Genomic DNA, 11,587 nt, shown 5'->3' on the forward strand with positions numbered 1-11,587 from the left:
GGTTACAGGGGTTGTTGGTGGTTTAGGTAAAGGGAATGTTTAGGCTTTTGAGGATGGCTTTGGTGATATAGTGAGAGGGGTGGCCAAGCCTTTGGTGCCAAAGGTCAAGGGATACTGTGGGGTTAGATTTAGGGGCTGAATTTGTTGGGGAGGTGTTACTAATTTTGGAAAGTCTTATTGTGACTGGTTGTTTGGTAAGAGAGTGTTTTGAATCAGGATTAGTGTGATCTGGTTTTGGTGTGGTTGGTTGACTATGAGAGTGTTTTAGGTCAGAATTAGTGTGCTCTTTGGTGGCAAAGTTGGTTATGGCATTTATAAGGAAGGCTGGAGGTTTGTTTTGAATGGCTAAATGAGAAGGAGAGGGAAAGTGGCAGCAGGGGGTTGGAATTGTAAAAGTGCAAATTTTTGTAAGGATTATCAAAAAAGGAATGCTCATGATCAACAGCTGTAGTTTGGAAATTATTACAGGAATCGTCAGTTGCACAACAAGGATCATAAAGTGTACTGCAGGAATTACTAATTGCACAACAAGAATTAGTAGTTGCAAAATGATCAACTTTATAGATATTGTCAATTGCATTATGCTTATTGCTGACAGTTTTGGTATGCGAAATTACACAAGAATTTCTAGCTGTAGAATCAATGCTACCAGCTTTGGAGTCAATAGTTGCAGATTGACCAAGGGATCTGCATAAGCTATTGCTCTCATTGCTATTTTTCTGTTTTTTATTATTGCTGCCTATGGCTCTTTTATTTTTTGTTTTGTTTTCTGTTCTTGCAATGTTTGCACATGCTTACTTTTTCTGCTCGACATCAAGTAGTTGAGCTTTATTACAATTCCACAGTGGTCTTGGTATTTGTATATCATCAAACTTATACAGACCATTGCTAAGCCTGCCCTGGAGCAGAGTCTTCTTGGTTTCCTGACATTTCACAACACATAAATGAGGTCAAAATTCAAAGAACACTTTGTTGTCTAATGCAAATTTTGAAACACTGATTAGGTTCTTAGAAATAGTGGGTACATGAAGCAGATTCTGAAGTTTAAAGAAGGTTTTTGACATAGAGGCATGCATGATTGATCTTTCAATGTTAGCAATACTCATACCTTTGCCATTACCTCCAAACACTTGCTCAGGACCTGTGTACTCAGAGCTGTTGATCAGATTCATCTGATCGAATGTAATGTGGTGGGAAGCTCCCGAGTCTGGGTACCACCCTTGGTCAGCATAGGTGTTGGTGGCCAGTAAGGCTTGAGGAGGATTTTGATTGGTGTTGTTTGAGTGTTGAGCTTGCTGGTGAAAACCAAGATTTGGTGGGGCAAGGCCAGTGTTGAAGCTCTGTAGTTGTGGATTCTGGTAGTTCAGGTTGAACCGGTGAAAGCACTCCCAGACAGTGTGCCCAACTCTGTCACATAGCTGGCATTGAGGTCTGTTTCCTTGCCACCCTGACCTTCCTCCTCGAAAGCCTCTTCCCCTGCTCCTTCTGCTAGATTGCCCTCTACTATAATTGTTGTAGATCTGATAGGATTCCTCTAGTGAAGACTCGTTTCCAGCTCTGCTTGTGCTGGATTCCTTATGAGCCAGATTTGCGTGCACCAGTGTCAGATCTGTCTTTCGAAATCTCTCATTTACCTCTTCTTAGGAGAGAAGCTGGGATTCAAACTCGCTAACAGTCATGTGATCAATTTTGGAGTTCACCATAGTTATGAAGGCGCTGAAGTCCTCACCCAAACCTTGCAGCGCTGCTTCAATGTGTTCCTCATTTAACAATGGTGCTCCAAGAGCAGATAGAGAGTTTGCAACCTTGTTGATCTTGGAAATGTATTCAATTGCAGAGGCACCTTGTTTCTTGATCATCTTTAGCTGCACTTTTAACATTCGAATCTTTGATTTTTGCCTAGCAGCAAAGTACTCCTCCAACACTTCCCAGATCTCGTGTGCGTATCCAAATTCTACAACCTTGTTGACAAAGGGTTTGTTCATGGCAGAGAGCATCCAGGCTACCAAACATTCAACAGGTGACACTTTTCCGACAATTTTGTCTTTATCTGAATTGAACCTTCTTGGGATTGATAGAGCAGTAATGTGACTTTGAAGTTTGTTGGCCTTAACGCACGCTAGTGCTTGTTGCTTCCAAGCTTTGAAGTTGTCCTCATCCAACTTGATCGTTGCTGAAAAATTCGCTATGGACGCCATTGAAGCTGCTGGTTGCAGCTGTGAAGCTCTAGTTTCTTGATTCTGTGAAGCGGAAGACATTGAGTTTTCCATGGATCTGAACCGTGCAGCTCTGATACCATGTGAGGTATTAGTAGCATGTTGAAGAAGAGAGAATCAGAGTACAGTAACGACAATAAGCAGTAGTAAGAGAGAGAAGAACAGAGAGAATAGTGAAGAGTGCATTGTTGATTTGGAAAAAGAAAACAGAATTACAGAAAAGATATTTTTGGTTGCTGCACTGAAGTGCATATATACAGAGAGTGAAGGTGTGTATGTGTGTATGGTGTTGCAGCTCAAGTTAGTTAGAGAGGTTTTAACTAATTTGGGGATGAGCTGGCACAACTGCCTAAGGCATAACTAATTTACAGTTACTGGAAGGTTCTATGGGTGCACACCACACTAACACGTTGAATGTGGAATATCCGATGAGGAACCATGTGCTCATGAGAACTTTTCTAAGGGTAAGGGTAGCCGTGGATATTCTCAAGCCTTTATCCACAGTTTCTATATGGCAAGGAAAAACCTTCCCAATATCTGGGTTCATTTTAAATATGAGCGCCTTCAAGATTGTTACTGTATAAACTGTGGGTCATAAGACACAGCAAAAAAGAATGCAACAAAGAGATGGCCATGGCAGCGTGGAATCCAGACGTACCCAAATATACTCATGGGTTAGGGGTAGACCTAGCCGAATCTCTGAATAAGGGAGAGGGAAGAAGATGGAAGCAGAGCAAATCACAAGAAGGGGATGAAGAGACAGAGGCGTGTGACATCCAGGACAACTATGAGAGAGTGGAGGAACAATAGAAATCTGCAACCAGCGGAGTAGGTAGAAATTTAGAAGAGGGAAGGAAGAAAAAAGGGAAAAAAAGTAGCATCAGAAAATCAGGAGCAGTTAGGACAAATGGATCTCAGAGCTGCAGAGCAGGTAGAAGAAATCCCTCGTAATCAGGAGGATAACTTAAATGCGATCAAAACCAGAAGAGGAGTGAATACTAATGGGCCAAGCCCAAAAAATGAGGGAATAGAAGTTAGGTATTGGACGGAAAAACAACAGGGAGAATAGAAAAGTATTAACCAAGAAGTAGTAAGTCCAAACAATTTGGACCATACAAGCCTCATGGAAGTGGACCAAAAAGATACAAAAAAGGGCTGTAGAAGGCAGGACAACAATACGGAGGATGAATTGGGCCTAAAAACAATAAAGGAGATTCTTAAGGCTAGTTTTGGTGCTAAAAATACAACAAATGCAGCAAGAGAAACGGAACAACCAAAAAAAGGCAATTCTTTAAAATCCAATGAGGACATCAGGGAAATTGGGGCGCTCAGGAGAAGGAGAAAGAGAAAGATGGCATGGCAAAAGAGAAGAATTTAATTATACAGAGAGTAGCAGGAGGAGGCACATATTTTGTGGAGCTAGCTGAGGAAGAGAATGAAGATAAAAGTGGGAGAATGGAGACACAAGCTATGTATGATGAGTGGGAAAAGAGGCTCACAATGGAGATCATAAGCAAATTTAATATCAAGAAGAAGAGGGCTGAACAGGACACTTTGATGATTAAAGTTGCAGGGGAAGAAGAAGAAGAATAATTGCTTCAAGACAACACTAAGACCAAAAGGACTAGGAAGGAAGAGGTAACAGAGAGAGACAGAGTTGTAGAGGAAATGCAAACTATTCTCAGTAGTACAATGGCTGAAGAGGCGGGCCTATACATGCCCCAACCCCAGCCATGAGTATAGTAAGTTGGAACTGTCGGGGTGTGGAGGCAACCACAATAGTTTCCGAATTAAAAGATCTTTGCAAAAAGATCAAGTCGGCCATAATTTTTCTCATGGAAACAAGAGCTAAGGAATGTAAAATCAGGAAGTTAAAGAGAGAACTCCGTTTTGATAAATCCTTTTGTGTAGAACTCCGGGGCTTGTCCGAAGGTCTAAGTATTTTATGGAATAAAAATATGAATCTTGATATTTACTCTTGGGGTCATAATGTCATTAAAACTTATATTATAGATAGGAAAGAAAATAAATGGGATTGCTATTTTGTGTATGGAGACCCTAATTTTTGGCAGAGAAGGAAGCAATGGAAGGATTTAGTAGCTCAAAATCAGAATCAAAATGAACCACAATTGTTCATTGGAGATTTTAATGATATTTTGAATCAGGAAGAAAAGGTGGGTTACACCCAAAGCCAAGAGAGCAGGTGGAAGAGTTTAGGAATTTTGTGAATGGCAATAGAATGATGAACATTGATCTTAAGGGAGAAAAATTCACGTGGTTTATCAATCCTAGGAATGGCTTCGTTACAAGAGAAATGCTAGACAGGGTTCTTGTCAACTGGGAGTGGAGGAGATTATATCAGAATGCAACCCTCACAGCCCTCCTGGTGATAGGATCTAATCATTACCCTCTGGTTTTAAGGCTGGAACCGAAAGAGAAATTCGAACGACACTTCAAGTATGAAGCATATTGGGAAGATCACGAAGATTGTGAGAAGATCATCAAGCAAGGATGGGAAAATAATGAAAATAAAAGGAATAAATGGGAAAAACTACAAGAAAAATTCAAGAGTTGCAAGAAGGAATTGGAGCAATGGAGCAAAAAAACTTTCACCAGAGCTGACAAGAAAATCAACCAACTTAAGGAAGAAATCACAAAACTACAGAATCAGGAGTTTTCAGAACAGCAACAGGAAATGATCAAGGATCTGAACTGATTTTCCAGCCCAGCCCGCCTTTTTTGGCAGGTTACGCGGGCCAGCCCGGCGGGTTTAGGCTCGTTTGTCACCCCTACACAGCCCTCCCGACGATAGGATCTTGTCATTGTCCTTTGGTTTTAAGGCTGGAACTGAGAGAGAAATTCGAACGACATTTCAAGTATGAAGCATATTGGGAAGATCACGAAGATTGTGAGAAGATCATCAAGCAAGGATGGAAAAAGCATGAGAATAAAAGGAATAAATGGAAAAAAAACTACAAGAAAAATTCAAGAGTTGCAAGAAGGAATTGGAGCAATGGAGCAAAAGAACTTTCACTAGAGCAGATAAGAAAATTAACCAACTTAAGGAAGAAATCTCAAAACTTTAGAATCAGGAATTTTCAGAACAGCAGCAGAAAAGGATCAAGGATCTGAACGTAAAAATATCACCGCTATGGAAGAAAGAAGAAAAGTACTGGGGCCAAAAGAGCAAAATTAAAATGGCTAAAGTTTGGGGACAAAAATACCTCCTACTTCCATGCAACGACAATTCAAAGAAGAGACTTGAATAAGATCGAAAGATTGAAGGACGTAGAGGAAAACTAGATCACAGGGAGCAAGGACATCATGGAATTAGTGGAGAGACACTTCACTAATCTATTTGCCACAACCACAAGGAGCAAAGTAGAGGAATGTACTTGAATTATCCCGAAAAGGGTCACGATAGAAATGAACAGGGAGCTTCTAAAGGAAGTGTCAGATAAGGAGATAAGGGATGCAGCCTTCAGTATGGAAAGCCTGGAAGCGCCTGGTCCAGATGGTCTTAACGGTTTATTCTTTCAAAAGCACTGGGATATCATCAGTAGAGAGGCCTATGATGTTATTAAGGAAATTTTTGCTAGCAGGAGAATGCCAGAGGACATGGAAGAGACTACGGTGGTCCTGATTCCCAAAGTTAAACAACTAGAATGCCTTAGCCAATTAAGACCTATCAGCTGCTGTAATTACATTTACAAGAGCGTGACGAAAATCATTGTCCTTATATTAAAAAAGTTTCTTGATAAATTAACTCCCCTACCCAAAGCGCTTTCGTGGGAGGAAGATTCATAGAAGACAACCTTGTTATTATTCAGGAGGCCTTCCACAATTTAAACAAAAAAGGCAAGTTTGGCTCCCAAAACTTAGCTGTAAAATTGGACATGAACAAGGCTTATGATAGATTAGAGTGGGACTTTTTGGAAAATATTTTACATTCCTTTGGTTTTGAGCAGAGCTGGATACAATTAGTAATGGAGTGTGTCAAAAGTGCAAGTTATAAATTTAAAATAAATGGTAAGCTGTCTAAAAGGATAAAACCTCAAAGAGGTCTAAGACAAGGTGATCCTTTATCACCATACCTTTTCATTATGGTGGCAGAGGTTTTCACAACACTTATGGAGGAAGCACAAAGGGAAGGACGTATTTCAGGCGTTAAACTTGCTCTAACAGCACCAGTTATCACCCACCTTCTGTTTGCAGACGATTGCATTCTTTTTACGGAAGCCAAAGAAGAGAACTTTATCAAAGCATCTTAATTCTGAACAGATACACGGATGCATTGGGACAAAAGATAAATTTAGAGAAATCGGGCATAATATTTGGACAGCAGGTACCGATTCAGACAAGGGTCAATATAGAAGAGATTATGGGCATGCAAACTTGGAAAATTCTGGGAAATATCTCGGATTACTGGCACATTGGGGAAAATCGAAGAACAAAGTGTTGGCATGGCTAGAAGAAAGGATAGACAATAAAATTGAAGGGTGGAAAGAGCGACTACTCAACTAGGCAAGGGAGGAGACTTTGATTAAAGCAGTTATTCAAGCCATACCTACCCAGTTATGCTATGAGCATTGTCTTACTGCCCAAAAACTTTTGCCAAAGAATAGGATCAAAAGTTGCAAGATTTTGGTGGGCAGATACCAAGAGAGAGAAGGGAATACACTGGAAAAGCTTGAGAAAGGTTTGCAAAAGCAAGAGGGATCGTGGGTTAGGTTTTAGGGACTTACAGTGTCAAAATTTAGCTTATATAGCCAAGCAAGCATGGAGAGTGAATGAAAATCCAAATGCAATATGAGTAACAATTCTAAAAGCAAATATATTTTGAGGATAGTGATTTTTGGGAAGCAGGCATTGGGAGTGGGGGATCATGGGCTTGGAAAAATCTTATCCAGGGCAGGGATTTCTTGAAAAGGAATGGGAGATGGAGTATTGAAAAGGGCTCAAAAGTAAAGATATGGGAAGACAACTGGGTTATGGGCATGAGTAAAATCCTTTTGAGCAGAAATTACTCAGTGGACAAAGTAAACGAGCTCATCATCTAAGGAGAAGGATGGAAACAAGGAAGAATTATTTACGGAGAACATAAGCAACAAAATTTTACAAACACCCATAAGTCTATTGAGGAGCAAGGACAGACTAATATGGCCTTTTAGATGGGATGGGGGTTACACTGTTAAGACAGGATATCATGTGGTAAAGAAGGAAAAACAGGTCAGCGAGAGAGCGGGACCGTCAACAAGCACAAATATGATAGATCTTTAGAAAGAGATATGGGGAATGAATGTTTCGTCGAAGATAAGAATATTTTTATGGAAAGCTGCGCATGATATAATACCAGTATATAATAACTTATTTAAAAAGAAAATAACTAATACTCCTATCTGTCGAATTTGCAGGGAAGGAATAAAGACCACGGAACATGCAATTCTTCTATGCCCGTGGACTAGAGCACGTGGTTTGAAGAACAGAGTAAATGTTTACCAACACCAGAGATAGTCAAGACTTTCGCAAAATGGCTGCTTGAAATGTGCAGGAAAATTAGAAGACAAGGAAAGGAAGAGGCAGAGGATCTGATTGGAGGAATTGGAGTGCTAAGCTGGGAGATTTGGAAAACGAGAAACCAGATTATATTCCAAAACACTATCCCCAACCCCAATGCTACCATCATCAGAGCTAAAATCCTAGAATCAGAAATCAGGGAAGCAATGCAAAAAAAAGAGTAGCTCAGGCAAAACCATAACAGGAGTATAAGCAGAAAGAGCATTACTTGGAGACCTCCACTGAGGGACTGGCTGAAGGCTAACGTAGATGCTGCGTATAGTAGATCGATGACAGAGGGAGCAACTACAATTGTGATTCGAGACAATTCCGGGAGACTGTTAAAAAGAGAATCAATGAGAATCAGAGCTCATTCCAGCCTGGCTGCAGAAGCAGAAGCAATAAGAAGGGCACTAATTTTAGCTACAAATCTTAATTTGGAGCAAATCTTAATAGAATCGGATAATTTACCTCTTGTGCAAGCAGTGAAATAAAAAATTTATATAGGAGAGGTGAAATCGATTCTTCGAGATATTTTTCTTCTGGCTGAGAGTCTTTCCAATTGTGGCTTCACGTGGGTCCCTAGAAAGGGAAATAAAGTCGCAGATGGAGTGGTGAAATGTTTCCTGACAGGCCAATTAGAGGAAAACTGGAGACGGAAGCCCCCACCAGAGATAGCAGAAAAATTGAGGAGGGAAGCTTCAAACCAGAATGGATGCTCCAATCAAAGCCATTCAATGGGCAAGACTCAAAACACATTGCATTCCAGAATTCAAAGGCAAGGAAATCTGAATTTTGGGGAATCAATGTGGCGGAGAGACCTGATGCCAAATTCGGGAACTATAAACCCTCTCTCAGTTGTCAACGGTGCTAATACGACTTCACCGGAAAGGAGAAACGTCTCCGTGAATAACACTAACACACCTGGGCAAGGCAGTCAACCAGGGAAGAAGAAATTACACGTGGCGGTGAAAATCAGCTGTAGCAGCAAGAGAGATGGAATAGGCCATAGCAGAACTGACGATCTGAGGCAGCGGGGCGGGGAGAAATGGTGCTAGCTCAGCCTCTGGGATCGACGCCGGACAGGCGGCGGTAACGGCTGTGCAACTGACCGAAATCAAGTGTCGGAGAGCGATAGGGAAGAAGAGAGGGAGCGGGTGTTACATCAGTAGCTTAAGGTTATGTTGTTTCCTGACCCGACCCGGTTTCCTGGTTTGTTTGGCATTGGGCCAAGGCAAAAAAAAATATTCAGAATTAAGAAAAGCTATGCACAACCGTCAATGTTACAAAAGCATATATGAGATACCCGAAGAGAGATTCCTAAAATATATTATGAACAATATCTAAACATATCAACACAACAGTAGTACTACTAGCCATGGAAATTCAGACAACTACTCGAATGTCGGCTGCAATTTCAGAAGCCGGGACTTGAAGGCGCCTCAACTCCACGAAAATTAGTGTACTCTGATCCCCTTCCAAACCAAAGAAACTTAACATTTCTCAGTTCATTCTGCATTCCCCGGAAATCCAAGCAATCACAAGGTTAAAAGATAATAATAGGGATGCAAACTCGATGCAAATAGTAAGCTCATATCAGATTTAACTAACCTAACAAATTGTATATCATCATTCTATCATTTCTATCACTTCTAAAGCAACTAACATACTGGAACAAATATCACACATACAATTTGGCCATCACAATAAAGCTACCAACCTAAGTTAAAGAGATCCTGGACAAAAGGAAAATTAACATGCATTACATGGTAGGGGCAAGAAAAATTACATCCAATCACAAAACAAAGTCCACCAAAAACACACATTTAGTAGATTCAGTAAGTGCAAAACAATTAAGCAACTTCACAACATCCACAACCGCAACAAACTCAAGATATGCAACTCCAAAAAGATTATACCTTTTAAGATCCAACACCTAATCATCATAAGTCCGCGGCCACTTCCTAGGCCTCCCACTACCTTGGAAACCTTGACGAATAGGAGGTCTTCCACGAGTCACACCAGGGCTCTTCCTCTACTTTGGATTCTAATCCCTTTGACTTGGGGCATCGGAACTCTTAGATTCTTCTTTCTCTTTCGGTTTTCCCTCAAGCTCCTGCAACTATTCTTTCAGGACTTCATTCATTCTGATGAAGGCGTCTAAGTGGTTGGAGAAGGCTGTGGATGTAGGTGTCAGCTTCGCCACAACGGTGGCGGTGTGGCCGAAGCACTGCACAAACTCCTCGTCTAGTAGGAAAAAGGGCATTGTTTTTCCTGAAAATTGGACCCGGTCATCAAACCATTTTAAGCATAGCTAAGTCACAAAAAAAGTAAAATAAAAAATTTCTGGATTACTTAATATAGCAATACAGTAACAAATCAGACTCAAACAATTCATATATATTATCATCAATTTATTGCATCATCTCAAGTAATAAAATTTGATTGACAATATTATTTAAATTAAAAAAATCCAAAATTTTAAATCATTCGTTACTTAGATTAATTTTTTATTAGTTTAATATTGATGATAATTAATTATAGCAAGAGTATATAAATAATACATAATATTAATAGACAATATAAATTTTACTACAAATATCTTTAATTTTTTATTAGAAATTTAATATCTTTAATTTTGCTACTAAAAGTGAGTTTTTTAGGTAAGTTTTATTTTTTTAAGTAAGATTTATTTTTAAGGTCCTGCTTTCTTTAGAACCAGATAACCTTATATATGAATAATATTTTCATTTAATTTAAAGGTAATTTAGAAATTTAATACTAATTATCTCCACAATATTCATATTTATTATATCTTATTTGCTAATATTCAACCAAATCGTCTATTGAATATTAATAGGTAATTTTATATGTACGATATATAACTATACACGCTATTGTATTAATTAATATCTTAAAGTTAATTTTTTGTAAAAAAATATGATGTAGTTCCTAAAATAATAGTTTAGTATAAGGTATTTCAATTATTTTTTTAACACATAACTAGTAATATTATAATGAATTATTTTAAAATTTTTGAAAAAAATTGTTTAGTACAATATAATTCAAATTAAGTGAATTCGAATTATATATGCAGAAATTTGTGTGTAAATCGAATGAAGGTAAATCGATTTACTTTGAAGCACGTTTACATATAAATCGAAGTTCACTGTGTCGATTTATTATGGACGACCAAACCCAACAATTCGAAACAACCTCACTTGAATTACTAGCTGCCACAAACTATGCATCAATCAAAATACACTCATTTGATTTATTATCAACCTCTTTAAATCGAATATAACTTATTTGATTTATATAGAAATGTGGTTATGGGAGATACACTTAACATTTTTAACTTTGGAGAATCTACGAATTTTTTTCAGCTAGTTTAACTACGTTTTTTACCTTAGCTTTTAACTATTTTATTCTCTTTTTATTTTGATAGGATTTGTTTGCTGCCAAAGTATTCGATGGAGCTTTATAAGAGAGTTTTATGAAACGGAGATATGCAAATATTTACAAAATTATCCCAATTTATTACTATTTTATATATATTCATTGTCAATAAATATTTTGTATAATTTTTTATTAACTCCTCCATCAATGGCTATGCTTATGTTACCACGCTTCAACATGCTTCTCTTATTCCATTTCTTTCATTGCCATCGTATCTGCTATCATTTTAGCTTAGTTCTGCACAACTCAACTTACATACTACTACCACAAACTCATCATTCTCAATGTCATTTCCATTAACCGCACATTCTCTCCACCAACACAACCGCAAAAATGTTATCTTCTTTGCTTATGTT

General features: G+C 38.7%; 1 protein-coding gene across 1 annotated transcript; it reads left to right on the forward strand.

Moving 5' to 3' along the window:
- The first annotated feature begins 4,455 nt into the window (after positions 1-4,455).
- Positions 4,456-4,932, forward strand: LOC107491303 (uncharacterized). Its single transcript, XM_016112145.1, has one exon. The coding sequence runs from the start codon at positions 4,456-4,458 to the stop codon at positions 4,930-4,932; it is 477 nt and encodes a 158-aa protein (XP_015967631.1).
- Positions 4,933-11,587: the final 6,655 nt, after the last annotated feature.

The sequence above is a fragment of the Arachis duranensis genome, chromosome 1 (assembly GCF_000817695.3).
Source record: "Arachis duranensis cultivar V14167 chromosome 1, aradu.V14167.gnm2.J7QH, whole genome shotgun sequence".
NCBI lineage: Eukaryota > Viridiplantae > Streptophyta > Magnoliopsida > Fabales > Fabaceae > Arachis > Arachis duranensis.